At 43.3% G+C, this 16351-nt stretch overlaps 1 protein-coding gene across 1 annotated transcript in view; it reads left to right on the top strand.

Annotated features, from left to right (window-relative positions):
- ADGRF5 (adhesion G protein-coupled receptor F5) overlaps positions 1 to 16351 on the top strand; it is a 73520-nt gene that overhangs the window by 33547 nt on the left and 23622 nt on the right. The window contains exons 4-10 of the mRNA XM_081094709.1: positions 1771 to 1941; positions 5021 to 5194; positions 5324 to 5430; positions 7274 to 7332; positions 8342 to 8484; positions 11844 to 12065; positions 12995 to 13198. Of these exons, the coding sequence (XP_080950835.1) occupies positions 1771 to 1941; positions 5021 to 5194; positions 5324 to 5430; positions 7274 to 7332; positions 8342 to 8484; positions 11844 to 12065; positions 12995 to 13198 (1080 nt within the window). The remainder of the gene's footprint in view (positions 1 to 1770; positions 1942 to 5020; positions 5195 to 5323; positions 5431 to 7273; positions 7333 to 8341; positions 8485 to 11843; positions 12066 to 12994; positions 13199 to 16351) is intronic.

Here is a 16351-nt window from a genome sequence, read left to right as displayed (position 1 = left end):
ATTTCTCAACTGGAATTTCCCATAGTAAACTTACTCTACTTTAGTGTTTCACATAAATAATCCTTGGAAACACTGAAAGCAAATCTTGCAATTTTATGGGAGACATTCTTTGCCCTCTTAGAAAATAGACGTAGAATTTTTCATTGTATGGTAAAATATGCATCATAGGTCCAGATTTAACTTAAATTTTAAGGTAATCGCTTTGTAAGTATTTACCTACCTTTTTCTTACTTGACTGACAAAATAAAATAGAACACAACTTGCCTTCTCAATGTATCTGTAAAAAATTTTCTTAATTTTTGAAGGCTGTTCATTAGCTTCTAACTAGTCTATGGCTTCTGCACCAGTTATATATTTCAACCAAGAATGAGCCAAGGATTCTGGCAGTGACAGAGAGGTGGATCTGTGACTCAACTCAGAGTCACAGGTTAAACTTATTATGCGGTGACCCAAGGCCAGATGGAGTGAGTAAGGCCATGAGAAATGAAACAGTTCCTGTCCTTGAGGAGCTTACAGCTAGTGGGCTAGACATGATGTCATATAGGAAACTATGAAAGAATACAGATAGATATAGATATAGATATAGATATAGATATAGATATAGATATAGATATAGATATAGATATAGATATAGATTTAGATTTAGATATAGATATAGTTATAGATATAGATATAGTTATAGATATAGACATAGACATAGACATAGACATAGACATAGACATAGACATAGACATAGACATAGACATATAGATACACATATACTGTCTGCCCTGCCTGCAGTGGGCATGTATGTATTGGGGACCAGATGCATCTAGAATGATAGCCAGTCAGCCAGCCTGAAGACAATTTGGAAAAACAATGAAGATCGCTTTCATTTTACTTTCCAACTTGCCAACTTTGCTATTGTGGAACACCTATCATTCTGAAACACAGAGTAAAAACCGAAAGCCACGCCAGGCTAGGAGCAAAAGGAATTAGCTAGATGACTTTTCCCAGAGGTCTCAAGTTTGCGTAGTCCAGCTCTCAAAATACATGCATGTCAATTCAATGGTGTTTGAAACATATTGAGTCATCCTGGTGAGTCAGGACATGTATTGGCATTTACTGTCAAGACTGTTGCCAAAGCCTGCGTGCTAGGTCTCTCTGCTTCTATTCTTGTCCCATCACAGTTCATTCTCCACACGGAGGTCCTTGGCCTTGGACACGAAGAAGGGTGTGGGAACAGAGAGGAAGGACAAGGCCTGAGCTTAGCCTGTGAATCTCTTAAATGGCCAGAGACCACTGCTCTGAGACCAGACAGATCAGTTGCCTTCTTGGTTTAAATAGTAAAGTTGTAGAGAGAAATCACCATGAGAGGGACTTGGTGGTGGTCAGTATACAAATTCTTCTTTTCCTCTAAAAAGTTTATTAGAAATTCTCTTGTTGTTGTTTAATCCTTACCTAAGGATAATTTTCCATTGATTTTTGGAGAGAGTGGAAGGGAGAGGGAGAAACAGAGGAAGAGGAGAAAGAGAAAGAGAAAGATTGGCCACCTCCTGCATGCTGTGCCCTTGACAGGAATCGAACCCAGGACCCTTCAGTCCATGGGCCGACACTCTATCCACTGAGCCAAATCAGCCAGGGCTTTTCTAGAAATTCTTAAAGGCAGATGTGCATGTGTCCAGCATCCACATGTTCCTGTCACCACCTTTAAATGCTAAAATGTCTATGGTGTTCTCCCTCCACCACCCACAGTTAAGTTCTCACAGCCCTTCTTATGTTTCATTTCAGTTGCCACGAGTCATCCTACAGCGAAAGAGTACACTGTTGATATTGAGATCAGTTTTGAAAATGCCTCCTTCCTGGATCCTATCAAAGCTTACCTGAACAGCCTCAGTTTCCCAATTCAAGGCAATGACACTGACCCCGCTGCCAACATTTTGAGCATAGAGGTGACAACAGGTAAGTAAAAGACCCATTGCTTCAGAATGGAGGATTAGGCTTATCAAGGAAAGGCTCTCTGAGCTCCTCCCATTAGAGCAAATTATACTGAGTGGGCAAGTGCAATGACCCAACGGGCTTGACCTGTGATTTTATTACTTCGTTGCCTTCCAGATGAAATCCCTGTTGGTAAACTCTGCAGCCAGTTTGCTTATTTTAAATGGTGACCGCATGTTTACTTAGTGGTTTGTTTGTTGCTTGTCACAAAGTGGTCCCAAGATATGGCCATGAAAACTACTGGATCCTCTTACCCTGGGCAACCAGTGGATATGGCAAGTATGAGTTCAGGAGACTGATAAGTAGCAATTCCCTTCTTTTTTGGCATCATAGGTCAGGAAATAGGAACCAGGTACATGCCTAGGTCAGCAGTAAGGCATTAAGCAGGACCTCCCAGACTATGGGATTGGACTTTCTGGTCATTGACTCCCTTCCAAGGTCATGATAGCTCTCCTATGTCTCAGGGGACCATTACCTCTATGCCATAGCAGCTGTGAGATGTGATTGCCCTTTATGTTATACAAGGTTACTGCTTTGTAAATTGCAAAGCACTAAGATGTGGGCTTTTTTATTCTAAAATAGTAACAAGAATAAAATTCTTATTTTTTAAAATCTTTTTGAATTCTAATATTTTAAAGAGTCTATCACAGTGTCAGTCTGCATATTAATTTTTAGCTCTTAATATATGCTGCTTGAACCTGAAAGAGCTGCCTTAAAGCTCCCTTTGGATTCCATTCCCCACCAAATTCTGCATTAGCGTTAATTTCCTTGAGTTACCATGAGGTTCTCTGATCGAATGCATTGTGAGTCACCCACAGTGTTCCTCAAATGTATTTATGAAAAGGACTCTTCCGTAGAACATTTCACAAAACCAGTTATGTTGGAGCAAGATAGGAAACATCTTTCTATGTCTCCACTCAGCACAGATCTGCATCTAAAATTGTCTCCCCTATTTATGGGAACAATTAATAATTTGATATATTTTTAGTCAATTTTGTTTTGCTTCCCAATAGTCTTTTAATGGAAACCTTTGGTATTTATTTGAGTACTAGAAAGCAACTCTAGTAAACAAAATGTACCAATAAGTATCAAATGTAAGTTGTTCATTTTTGTCGAACAGGTTGTGATTGTTAACACTTGAACTTTCATTGTGAGCTAATGTTATGTACCCTCAGTATAGACATATTAAGACAGTCTCCTAGGTTCGTCTGGCTCTGTTAGAGGAGGTGTGATTTCAGGGGCTCCACTGTTTATGCCATTTTAGAAATTTGTTAACCAAGTTTACAAATTGGGTTAACAAATTTACAATTTAAATTAGCAAGTTTCTCTTTTAAGATGCGAATTCCCTGGGAAAGCTTAATTTATCCTGCCAGCAAGACTGGTTATTCACATGTTGAAGGGGTGACAACTTCCTGATAGTTAACTGAGAGCGCTTGTGGCTCAAGGACCTCAGGACCAGAGGGGAAAGCTGGAGAGACTTGACCTCAGAAAGGAGTGGATGTGATGGATGGGCAATGAAAATTAGACTTATTGAACATGAAACTAATATCTAAGCACCCCCAAATTTTCTCCATTCCCCTCTTCCCATGCTTCTCCCTGCCCATCCTTCCAACAGCTTACTTTATGATCCTTTCAAGGAAGACATTTTTAATAATAGCAAACAAAACTATGGGCCAGACTGTATGTAAAGCACCAAACAATACCTGGAATGTGGTAGGCGGTCTGGTGATGATAGCTTTTGTCATCCTCTTAAAGCAAGTTTGCATTTTACATGGGCGTCAAAAGTTCTTCAAATACTACCCCCACATCCCTCTCAAGAAACAAACAAAAAATGCTTTCGCAGTGGGATTTTAGGTCAGTAAAAGAGAGATTTTGACAAAGAGGGTCTCTTTGGCTCCCTTCAAATTCCCCTACCAATGATCCCCACCCTCACCAGCAGCCTGGACACCCTTTGATCCCTAAGCTTCTGCTCAGCTCCCATGACTTCCAGAGCACAGGGCTGCATCAGCATCCAAGGACTCACTAGGACTCAGTTGTTCCTCCTACTTCAGGAACAAGTATTTCATGGCTTTCATGGAGTGTCACTCTGCTGAGCCTTTGCCCAGGTGCCCGTCTGCAGAAAAAAAAAAAAAACAGCTCCCAGTGATTTGACTTTGGTCCAGTTTTAGGAATAAAATCAGCTCTCTGTTTTCAGTGTCCCCTTAGTATCAGAGTCTGTTTGGGCTGCTCACATTTGACATGAAATGTAAAAGGCACAATTTTGCTTGTACTCTTCATTTGTTATCTATTGCTGTGTAACAAACTACCCCAAAACTTAGCGTTCAAACAACAAACATGTCACAGTTTCTAAAGGGCAGAAATTTGTGAAAAGCTTAGCAGGCTCTGGCTCAGGGTCTCTCATGAAGTTGTCAAGCTGTCAGCCAGAGGGGCAGTCATCTGAAGGCTCAACTAGGGGTGGAAAATTTGCTTCCAAGCTCTCTCATGTGATTCCCAGCAGACTCAGTTCCTCACTAGCTGTTGGCTGGAGACCTCAGTTCCTCACTCTGTGGTTTCGTGAAATGTCATGACATAGTCTCATGTGATGACAGCTGGCTTCCCCCAGAGCAAGTGGTGCAAGAGAGAATGAGAGAGAGCCACCAAAGTGAAAGCCAGAGTGTCTTTATAACCTAATCTCAGAAGTAATACTTCTGCTATAATCTATTGGTCACACAGACCAACCCCAGTACAATATGAGAGGGAACTACATGAGAGTGTGAATACCCAGAGGCAGGGATAGTCAGGGCCCATCTTGGAGGCTGGCTACTGGATGTCAGAAATCTCTCGTATCACCATTGTAGGCATGCCTTGGGCTAGTTGGAGTAGTCATCTTTTAGATGCTCAGGCCTAATAGCATGGTGATACATACAGGAGCCATGGGAATCTCATGCAATACTCTTGAACTTCTCAGAAGGGCAATATGGAGTGGAATTAGTCTCTACTTGCAGTCTATAAATGCAAAAGCGGTGACCATCTTCTCTCTCCTCCCTGTTCTGGTTGACAATAGTCTGCAGACCTACTGGAAATGAAATCTGGTGCTCCTGCGAGTCAGGCTACAGGTGGCCTCGGGAACAGTGCCTTCACAATCTCACTTGTCAAGAGCATGACAACGCTCCTGCAGGGCGTTGCAATTGCCTTAAAGGGCTGCCTCCCAGTGGACCTTTTTGCCAGCTCCAGAGAGGTAAGTAACTGCTCATTAAATGTTCGTTTGCTGAGTGGCTATTTGGTATCAGATCAAGCAAATGTTTCTGTGTCCTGTGTGTTCTTAAAGGCTAACATGAGATTTTTAAATATTGCCCCCTTTTTTCAGACATAACCCTGAGAATGTCAGTCAGACTCAACGTGGGCTTTCAAGAGGACCTCAGGAACACCTCCTCTGCCCTCTATAGGTCCTACAAGACTGACTTGGAAACAGCGGTAGGTTTTGGCCTCACCGGCCTCTGAACCAAACAAACTTTGGGCTGCACTAAATCTATTGCATTGACTGTGGATAGTTTGCTTGGATCTGTCAGAATTTATGAATGTGGATGTTAAAATTACTCCTGTACTTCTGGGATGATGAATTTAGAAGAGCTCAAATCAGTGTTCAGGGGATGATTGGACATCCTCTTGACCTTTAGGTGGGACTTCTTTTCAGGATAGAATTGATTCAGATACGATTTGGTGATATAATGGTAAACTAACTGAAACCCATTCAGAGACCCAAGAGCATGATCTAGAAGCACTTGATGGTACATTTCTATTTGTCTTCACACAGCACATGGATGAAACTACTAACATCTTTTGGGCAGATCAGCCTAAGACTGGCAGAGAGGGTTCCAAATCACTCTATGCTAACAGTTCAGAGACATTTACACTTAAGCCAGATTTAAATTTACTCCCGTGAAAATAGAGACTATTCCCTTAGTGTTAACTTTGTACCAGACACTATTGTCAGTGCATTACATTGGATGACTTTATCTAAACCTAAATGCTTTACTTGAATTAACTTATTTGTAATAGACCATCCCAACTGGTATGGCACAAATTATTACCGGTAGCCTGAGATAATCACTTCCCTAACTCTCTGGGCAGCTGAGCTCCTGCTTCAGGCCAGGAGCAGGCCAGGAGCTGACCTGGGTGTGCCACACAAATATTATCATTTTCCATGGGTGCCATGTTAGAGTGCTGATGCCGTAGAGCTCTTGGAGATCTGATTTACCTATCTGGCATGTAATAGTTCTACACAGCATGAGAGTCCTTCTCATACACACAACCACATGCAAAATCATGTATGCTTGAGGAAGAGAGTTACATACTAAACTCTGGATCCCCCCATGCAGGTACCTGGTACAGAGTGCTTTGCATATCGCATCTGTCCTGTACATGTGACTTGAGTCAAATTGAATTTCCTATAGGGTTGGTATTCAGAGGAACGAACTTTGGTAAAAACATCATCATAAACCACATTGGCTCAACCAGCACTGCAATATGTTAAGTGAGGCATGAGGCAGTGTGGTAGCCTTAAGAGTGTACCTCCTAGATCTCTAACTGCAGGGAATGTAATTGACCAAGGGCTCCAGCTGCTGCCTCTGACGGCCATGACAGTGCTTGTTGCTCACTGCTAATGAATGAGCTCAGAAGGTCTACATCTTCCAGATACAGACCTCTTTGAAGGCCTTCCCGAACCTTCCCATACACAGTCTAGGATGGTTTCATCCAACCTTCCTTCCCACTCTTTCCCACTTAGGGTTAAATGGCTCTCTCTGTCTTCATGCTGTCTCTCCCATATTCCTTTTTCTTGAATACATACATTTTTATTGATTTTAGAGAGAGGAAGGGAGAGGGAGAAAGAGATAGAAACATCAGTGATGAGAGAGAATAATTGGTCAGCTGCCTCCTACACACCCCCTACTAGGGAATGGGCCCTCAATCCAGGCATGCACCCTAACCGGGAATCCAACCATGACCTCCTGGTTCATGAGCCAAGGTTCAACCAATGAGTCACACCGGCAAGGCCCCCCATATTCTTTCCTAGTTGTTTTCCTGAGTAAATGTTTCTACATTTAACCTGGTGTTTGCTTTTTAGAGAACATAGAATTTCAGAGGTAGATAATAGGAATGACTTCTTCAGAGATCAGTTGATGCCAGAGCTAACAACATACACAGGAGGAGATTTCTCTCAGGTTGAACAGGAATATGTGCTTTTTATTCTGTTTCTAATCTTTGACATCTCTGTCATTGGGCCTTGCTACATGACACTGTCTGCTTTATTTTTCAGTTCCGGAAAGGTTACAGTATTTTACCTGGCTTCAAATTGGTGACTGTAACCGGGTTCAGGTAAGAATGCTGTAATGGGGTCATTTCTATCTAATGGCACAGACCAACACATCAGTGAAGGAGGAAAAGCCCGTTAGAAGGGTGTCATCTGGGACACTCAACAGGGGCAGAATGCTGGGGCTGAAAGTGGCCGAAATACTAAGAATTGTAGCTCACTCCTTACAGAGGCAGCTACTTAGAAGGAAGGTGAAAAAGGACTCGTGTTCATTCTATGCACACAAGAATTTTACAAAGATATGGGGTAAGTTTGTAGTTTAGGGAGTTCAGAAATACAAAAGTGAAATAATGTCACACAATGATGCATTTATTCAAGAAAAGTTGGCCAGCCAGGACCACAGGTGCAGGCTGCTGCAATGTGGGTGGTGCCCCCTAGGGTTGTGCACTCTGGCCGACCTGAGAGGGTTTACACAGTTTTTCAAACAGTTGGTTGCCAATGTTAAATTTTAAGAATGTGAGACAGTGAGGATTTTTGCTTCACTTACATTAAGCTTCCCTGGTAACCCTGGGCCAGCATGGCTGTATGACAACTCTCTGCATGTGGCTGCCACTCTATGGCCAGTTTATGTGATTCGTTCACTCACCCCTGTCTGGCTATTTTGTTATTTATGTTACCTGTCTGCATACAGTGGAGTGTCCACGCCCTGCCTCAGGCTTTCCATTAGAGTTCGAAAACACATTGAGATCAGTGAACCCTTCCTGCAGTTTTGTTTTCTCATACAAATAAACCATAAGGATCTAGACCAGTGGTTCTCAACCTTCTGGCCCTTTAAATACAGTTCCTCATGTTGTGACCCAACCATAAAATTATTTTCGTTGCTACTTCATAACTGTAATGTTGCTACTGTTATGAATCGTCATGTAAATATCTGATATGCAGGATGGTCTTAGGCGACCCCTGTGAAAGGGTCGTTCGACCGCCAAAGGGGTCGCGACCCACAGGTTGAGAACCGCTGCTCTAGACTCTTCCAGGTCAGTCACTGCTTTACTGAACTGCGTGGTCTCCGTCCAGGCCCGGAAGTGTGGTTGTGGCATATGAAATCAGAACTACAACACCATCCCCTGGAGTAATGCACAGAGCGAATGAGCTGGTCACACAGAACCTCAATCAGACCTACAAAATGGACTTCACTTCCTTCCAAGCAGTGACTAGTAGTAAGTAGATGTTGCTACATTTTTTTTCCCCTGTGCAATGATTCCATTTAGATATGACAAGGGTGTTTACTGTTATGCTGAAATCTACGAAATTACATTGTGATGTCCCCTGTGAGGAGACTCTCCGGTCCCCAGCATAGAGGTCTATGTGCCATCTCCCTGCCTTAGGCTGGTGCAGAGCCTCTCAACAAGGCTAATTCACTGTAGTTAGGGGAGAGGTTGCCAGGGGAGAGATTTTGCAAGGGGGCCACAGAGCCATTATGGGTTTTAAAAATTACTGTAACAGGCCCAAGATATCCAAAAAATACAACCAACATGGTGGTGCAGGCTGGGATATTCATGAAGTGCCCTGGTATTAAATAGGGGGCCGCTGTTATTTTAGAGCAGTGGTTCTCAAAGTGTGGCCCCAGGCTAGCAGCATCAGCACTGCAGGGGAACTTGTTAGAAATGCAAATTCCTGGGGCCACCCCAGACCAAGTGGGGCCAATCTGTTTCAACAAGCCCTCCAGGCGACTTGATGCCCAGGAAAGTTTGAGAACCCCTGCTTTGGATCACATTTAACAGTGGTGAAAGTCTTGGGATTTTAGATGTTCTCCTACATTCTACAAATGGGCTACAGTGCTGGGCTCTGTTGTGTTAGGAGGTGTGGACCTATATTGTTGCCCAAGGAGTAGCAAGGGGAACTGGCTGGGTAGAGATTTGGCGGCCCGGAGTTTGGCTGGTAGATGTCCTGGATAACACAGGCCCATGGTTCCCAAGTAAAGGTAGTTCCTCTTTGGCGCAGTGTGGTCCACCGTGGGGGAGGACAGTGCAAAGAGGGCCAAGGGCACAACTGTGAGGCAGGGCGCCCTACTCAGCAGTTAGGCTGTCCTCACAGCAGGTTTGTGCTCTTTCTCTTTACAGTCTCTGCTGGTATTTTTTTTTAAATATATTTTATTGATTTTTTCCAGAGAGGAAGGGAGAGAGATAGAGAGTTAGAAACATCGATGAGAGAGAAACATCAATCAGCCGCCTCCTGCACATCCTCCACCGGAGATATGCCCGCAACCCAGGCACATGCCCTTGACCGGAATCGAACCTGGGACCCTTCAGTCCACAGGCCGACGCTCTATCCACTGAGCCAAACCGGTTTCGGCTCTGCTGGTATTTTTAACAGCGGATCTTTTTAAAAAATAAAATATTGAAAGAGATATACGCAATGGTAAGAAAGTGCTGCAACAGATGCAAGATAAAATAGCAAAATAAAAATTCAAGATAAATAAGGGAAAATTTCAGAACAAACTAATGAAACCCAGAAAGTTGAAAAAAAAAAAAAAGGGGGGGGGGATAAGTGGCCTAAAAGGGTGGACTCACACAGAAGCAATTTTAGCAATGCCACATCTTCACCCCTAATATCACCCCTGAAAAGTTATGTTTATTTATTGTTCTGAGGGAATAGGAGAGGAGTAGTTTTTTGCGTAGGTGTTCTTCAAGTATTATTATTTTTCCCCCAAAATTTCAGTTGCGCTGAGGATAGTCAGACATTTAAATGAACAAAATGCAGCAGACTTACTGATCAGTGGCTGTCAGTCCAGAACTAAAGGTGCTTTAGTATCCATGGCTTATTATTCCAAAGAGCAATGAAGTCATTGGGAATGGTACTCGACTCCCCTCTCTGCAGAGGATCTACATCCATCTCTGTCCTCCTTCACAGACCAGAATGTGAGTCTGTGATGTACTCAGCCTTAGACCACGAAACATGAACTTATGGGGTGCGCAGACACCGCCCTGCTCTCCATAGTATTGGTGGTGTTTACCCTGAATACAAATATCAAAAAATTCAAGTGACTGCGTGCTTTTACAAAATTGTATCTGAGGGACAGGGGAGAGGAAGAGAACAAGAAAGAAAAATGCTGAGTGAATGAGTTGGTATCAGGAATCCATTTTTTAAAAAAAATATATTTTATTGATTTTTTTACAGAGAGGAAGGGAGAGGGATAGAGAGTTAGAAACATCGATCAGCTGCCTCCTGCACACTCCCTACTGGGTATGTGCCCACAACCAAGGTATATGCCCTTGACCAGAATCGAACCTGGGACCCTTGAGTCCGCAGGCCGACACTCTATCCACTGAGCCAAACCGGTTAGGGCAGGAACCCATTTTTAAATCTGTCTTTATGAAACACAAAAAGCTGATGGCAATCTTTAGAACAGTTCCATTGGTTTTGTCATATGTTAACCCACTGGTGATCCTCGATTAATCAGCAGGGTCCCTTAACTAGACATCCCTTTCTTTAATCACTGCCAATAAATTTATGATCAGTTCTATACAACCATATGATCCTGGCGGTTTTACTAGTCATAGTTATTAGCAACGATAGTAACGAAAAGAGGGCGCTATTATTGTAACTTTTCTATGGTAAGCCCTGTGTGTTCCACATATTTCATCTGTATATATTCCCTGAGGCAAATATTACTATCTTCATTTTACAGGTGAGGAAATGGAGGCTTAGAGAGAGCAAATAATTTGCTCCAGAACTATAGTAAGTAACACAAGTGTGTGTGACTTCAAAGCCAGTTCACTGTGCTAACTATTCATAGGTGGCCTTGATCCCTAATGGTTGAATGTGCTTTTTAAAAATCTTAAACCTAAAGAGGAACCTAAAATAAATGGTAAGAAATATTTAGATACCTTGATATTTTGATCAGAACATCAGACCACCTGGAATGAATCTTAAGGTGTTTGAGTTCCCTGTTTACAGTGTGGAGAAGTCTGGTCTGAGCAGGAAGCCCATACACTAGAGGCTCATAGAGGCTCCTGACCCAGCTCCTCCAGCCCCTCCCCTCATGGACCACAGGAGAGACATGCACAAGACACAACTTAGAGGTAGAACCGCCTGTTGTGTAAAAACAGGGCCACCTTAGAAGGACATACAGAAATAACAAATTGTGTGTTTTTATCCAGGGGATTACATCATGCAATGGCTCTCCAGAGTTTTACTGTGAAAACAATAACAATAGCTACTGTTCCCCTAAGTCACCTCCCAAAGTAGCTTGCAATTTTCTGCCAGACTATTTGAAATATTAAAAATATACTTGGGATCCCCATTACTGCCACTGGGGACTCTTAAGTGTGCAAAGACCCCACACTGGAAGCCGTGTCCCTAGTCGTGCAAAACTGGCGGGCTCTCACTCCTTGGGCCGCAGAGAACAGCTGCCCAGGGATGGAGGGAGGAGGACGTGTTGCCTCCATCTAGGGAGCACCACAGATGAGATGCTGTGGCGACTTCCTGAGAACCCTGTGGAGTGGCGTCTGGTGAGTAGTAGTAGTTGCCTTTATTTGCTTTGGAACCCTACTAATTGTTTTCTTTGGGTTTCCAGATGAAACCAGGTTCTTTGTCACACCAGAAATCATCTTTGAAGGGGATACGGTAACTCTGGTGTGCGAAAATGACGTTCTGTCCTCCAACGTGTCCTGGCACCACGTGGGGAGGCACGCCAACATCCAGAACGGCAGCCGGTTCTGGGTGTACACCACCGTGCTCAACAACCTGACCTCCGTGTCACGCCTCACCGTGTTCAACATCACCCTGGGGGACGCGGGTGGGTGTCTGCCCAGTAACTCACTCGGGTGGGGGGAGAAGGGATGAAGGGCTCTGAGAGAACAGACTTAAGAACGTGTAGAGAGCGTTTCATCTTCAAAAAGGAGTCACCAAGCTCGACTCTTCCAAATTGAAAATCAATCCCATGGCATATCAAGCCAAGCAAATTAGTCTTGGGAGACAAGTACAGTTTTCCACATTTACTGAAATTTAGGAGTTTGGAACCTGACACAAAAAACCAGACTTATGCTCTTAATTTTTTTAAATTTTAAAACAGCTCTGTTGAGGTAGAATGGACATATAATAACTGTGCATATTTAAAGTGAACAATTTAGTAAGTTTTGATCTATGTGTAGCTCTGAAACTATCGTCCTAATTGGGAGAGTAGACATTTCCATCACCTCCCCTCAAAATTTCCTTGTCCTCCTTTGCAATCCTTTCTACCTGCCCCTCCTTGCCCCTCTCCCCAGCACCCTCAGAGCACAAGTCTTACACCTGACATCCTAGAATTTAATAAGCCCCAAGAGTCCAGAGGCTAACAGGGGGACCTTTTTCTGTGAATGATGTTGGGTGGCAGACACCTGGTGCTATCACATCTTTGTGGATTCTGATTTTGCCACGGAGCTCAGTAGAAGGCCAGAGTTACCCAGTCTTCCAGTTCTCCAAGGTTTTCCAGTGTCTCCTTCCCACCTCTGTCACCCTCACACGTCTTACTTACCAGTAAGAAACAAGAGTGAGATGGCCTTGTGCCATCAGAAGTGCCTTCATTGGCCTTCGCACTTCCTGAACGTTCCTTTAGGGCTGATAGACCAAGTCTGAAAAGGATGTTTCTCGAAGCACTGTCATGACACATGCCCCGAGGCTGTCCTTCTTCTAAGTATCAATAGCAATCAACTCATAGTAACGAATGCTTCCGTGTATTCCGTGCAGGTGAATATATTTGCAAACTAACCATGGATATTTTTGAATATGAGTCCAGAAAAAAGATTAATGTGACCCCCATCCGGATTTTTGCAAGTGAAGACATGAAGGTGACGTGTGACAACAGTCCCGTGTCCCTGAACTGCTGCAGTGAGATCAATGTGAACTGGAGCAAAGTGGAATGGACGCAGGAGGGGGAGATCACCATTCCAGGTAAGAATGTCGGATGCCCTTTCGTGGCCAAGGAAATATGGGAGATGCCGTGGGTGGGAGAGGAAATGTCCGATGGGCGTTTCTTTCTAGACTTCAGACTGTGAAAAGTACTAGGCTTGATGCCACCCCTCGCTTAGCCATTCAAGAACAAAACTCCAAAAACATATGTGCATATGTGTCATGCTTGGGTCGTCAAGATCCTGGCAGAGAAGATCCAAGAGGGAGTGACATGATGACTTAGGTCCATGAAGGCTGCTGCCTACGGAAAAGCTTGTCCCCACCTTCCTAGCCTTTCCAATTTCAGCAAAGAGCGAGGGGTGAGGTCAGCACCTTTGCTTTGGAGTCTGACTTGGAAATTCTCCTTCCATGTCTCTTCTCACTTCTCTGCCTTCTTATCCACAGTTTCTTCTACGTTATCTAATGATGTGTCTCTGGTTTGTTTGTTTTGTTTTGTTTGTTTGTTTTTTATCGCCCTGTGTAGGCCTATTTACCTCTCAATTGTCTCATGTCCATTTCTGAACCGTTTGCTTTCATTTCAGATCTGAGATCTAACTGAAGTCCCCCACCCCCCAGTTTACATGGTGAATGACAATCCTACTCCTAATAAATTAAAAGAGCAGTACTAACTCTGTTTGCCATAGCAGTTTGTGATAAACCATTTTTTTTAAAAAACAAACAAACATGTTATTACTTTTAATCACATTTTAAACTTGACCACAAGTTGGAAGCTGGAGGGTTTTTTCCATCCAGTTTTCAAAACGAAATTGGGATCCAAATTAAATGACTTAGTCACAGTTGTCACAATAGGAAAAGGCAAAGGATTGGGACTCACTTCAAGCCGCGTGTCACAAGACCGGTGTTTGTCTGGGCCAAACTCTCTTCCCATGCCTGGTGGGCCAGGGCTGGGGCGCACTGACCCGGCAGTGTGCACAGAGGCAGAGCCTGCTTTCCGCCTAAAGCCCTCATAGAACAATACCCAACCCTCCCCTTCAGAAATGACAGTATTAAGTGTCCATACTTACCCTAAAAAAATCATTCCAGTGAAGTGTGGCTTCCCCCCTTGAAATACATCCGTGATGGTGGAGACTTTATTTTACAAAGCCTTTGCTATCCGACCATATTAAATTATGAAATACAAAATAATGATCGATTGGCACGCACCTCTTCCTGAGCACGCCTCTTTTGTAAAGCCCATCTCAGCTGCTGTTTGTATTGGACTTTAAAGCCCCCAGAAGAATGGGAAAGGCATCTGGTAAGTGCTGGAATGTTGACACTGGTCCGCGTAGTCACTTCCTTGATTGTGAAGGAAGAGGAGGTGTGGGCATCCTGAAGGAACCGCCAGCTGGGAGAAAGACTTTGCAAAGTTCCTGGGAAAGCGCATAAGCTCTCCAGGGTGAGAGGTGAAAAGCATCGCCCTCTGGCAGACGAGCCAGGAAGTCTGCGGTGCAGATGCTCAGAGACCTCTCCATGGCCACCACTTCTTCAGATAGTCCCCATGCCCAGTGCGGGCTCAGCGGCCTCAGAACAATGGGTTTCCTGTCACAGGGCTGGCCGCCTGGGGAGCTGCAGAAATCAGTTCTCTGATGAGTTTAGCCTCTGCTCTGGGCACCCTGCCCTTCCTCCCCCACCCTGACTGCCCCTTCTCTGCAGCAATTTTGCTCCAAGTTCTACAGGTGATTCAGAAACCGTTTTTCCAGGCCAGTAAGAAACAATCTAGCTGACTAATTCACCCCAAACATGTGGAACTGAACGTGTTACCTCGTCTCAGAAACACATAGTGTTATTTTCAAAACACTCTGGCAAGAAATAAGACAGAAAGAAGTGATCAGCAAAGGTAGGATTTCTAGCTTTAAGGGGAGAGGGTCTGTTGAATAGGGAGGGATTTCTGCAGTTTTTCAAATCAACAGACACCAACTATGATATTAATAATAATGGTATCAGAAGTAATACAGTTGCCCCCCTTATCCACGGGTATATGTTCTAAGACCTCCCATGTATGCCTGAAACTGTGGAGAGTACCAAACCCTAGATATGCTGTTTTTTTTTCTAGACATACATACTTATGATAAAGTTCGATTTATAAATTAGGCACAGTAAGAGATTAGCAATAATAACTAATAATAGAACAATGATAATATATGGTAATAAAGATTATGTAAATATGATCTCTCTCTAAATATCTAATTGTACTGTTACATACAGCGTGCATAAGGTTTCATCGTGCTACTGAGAATGACGTGCAATAAAAATTTATGATTTGTTTATTTCTGGAATTTTTCAAAATATTTCTTAATATTTTCAGGCCGTGGTTGACTGTGGGTAACTGAACTAGCAGAAAGCAAACTTCGGATAAAGAGGGACTACTGTAGTATTAATGCTGCTACTAGGAGTAGTAATAGCAGAGGTAAAAATAGTTGTTATTATTATTAGTGTGGCTTCTCATTTTTCTATATCCAACACTAGCTTTGACTGTGCAGGAATGTATTAACAAGTTGGGGGAATTGAAGAGCAACAGAATTGAGAGGGTCACCATAGCTCTTCTCAGGGGGCATGATGGTAAAACATAATGAAGTCGAATTCCCTTTTGCCCACAAGCTAGGACGGTTCCCAAATGAGTTCATAAACTTCTTCCTGGCCCTGCCTACCCTATTTCCTGGCTCGTCTCGTGCAGATTACTCATAAAGCAATTGAATCTTTACTAGAGGGTGTCAGCCCCTTCTTGGCTGGCTGACAGAGGTGTGACGGCAGGGAGCACCGAGTGACTGATGAGGGAGGGACAGCCTCAGATTCCACCGTTCCCTTCTTTGTCTCCTCTTCCCAATTGCCCCACTTACGCTTTTAAGCTTATGTTATTGTGCATGCTTGTGCGCTGTCTGAAATGTTAGTTTTGCAGCCAAATAGCATGAGGAAGAGATAAAGAAGTGACACCACTCTTTTTCCCTTCTTGAATAGAAATCCGTCTTGTGCTGTTCGTGTCACTTTATGTCACCTCCATGTTCGTGTGTATTTTTCAGGTTTTATTTCTTATGATTTATTTCTAGGTTCATACCATTATGGTCAGAGAAGATGCTTGATATAATTTCAATTTCTTATATTTATTGAGACTTCTTTTGTGTCCTAACATGTGCTCTACTAGTATCCTAGAAAATGTTC

The sequence above is a fragment of the Myotis nattereri genome (assembly GCF_964212035.1).
Source record: "Myotis nattereri genome assembly, chromosome: 6".
In the NCBI taxonomy this organism is placed as follows: Eukaryota; Metazoa; Chordata; class Mammalia; order Chiroptera; family Vespertilionidae; genus Myotis; species Myotis nattereri.
Note: the sequence above shows the minus strand (reverse complement) of the source record. Positions and strands in the feature narration are given on the sequence as shown.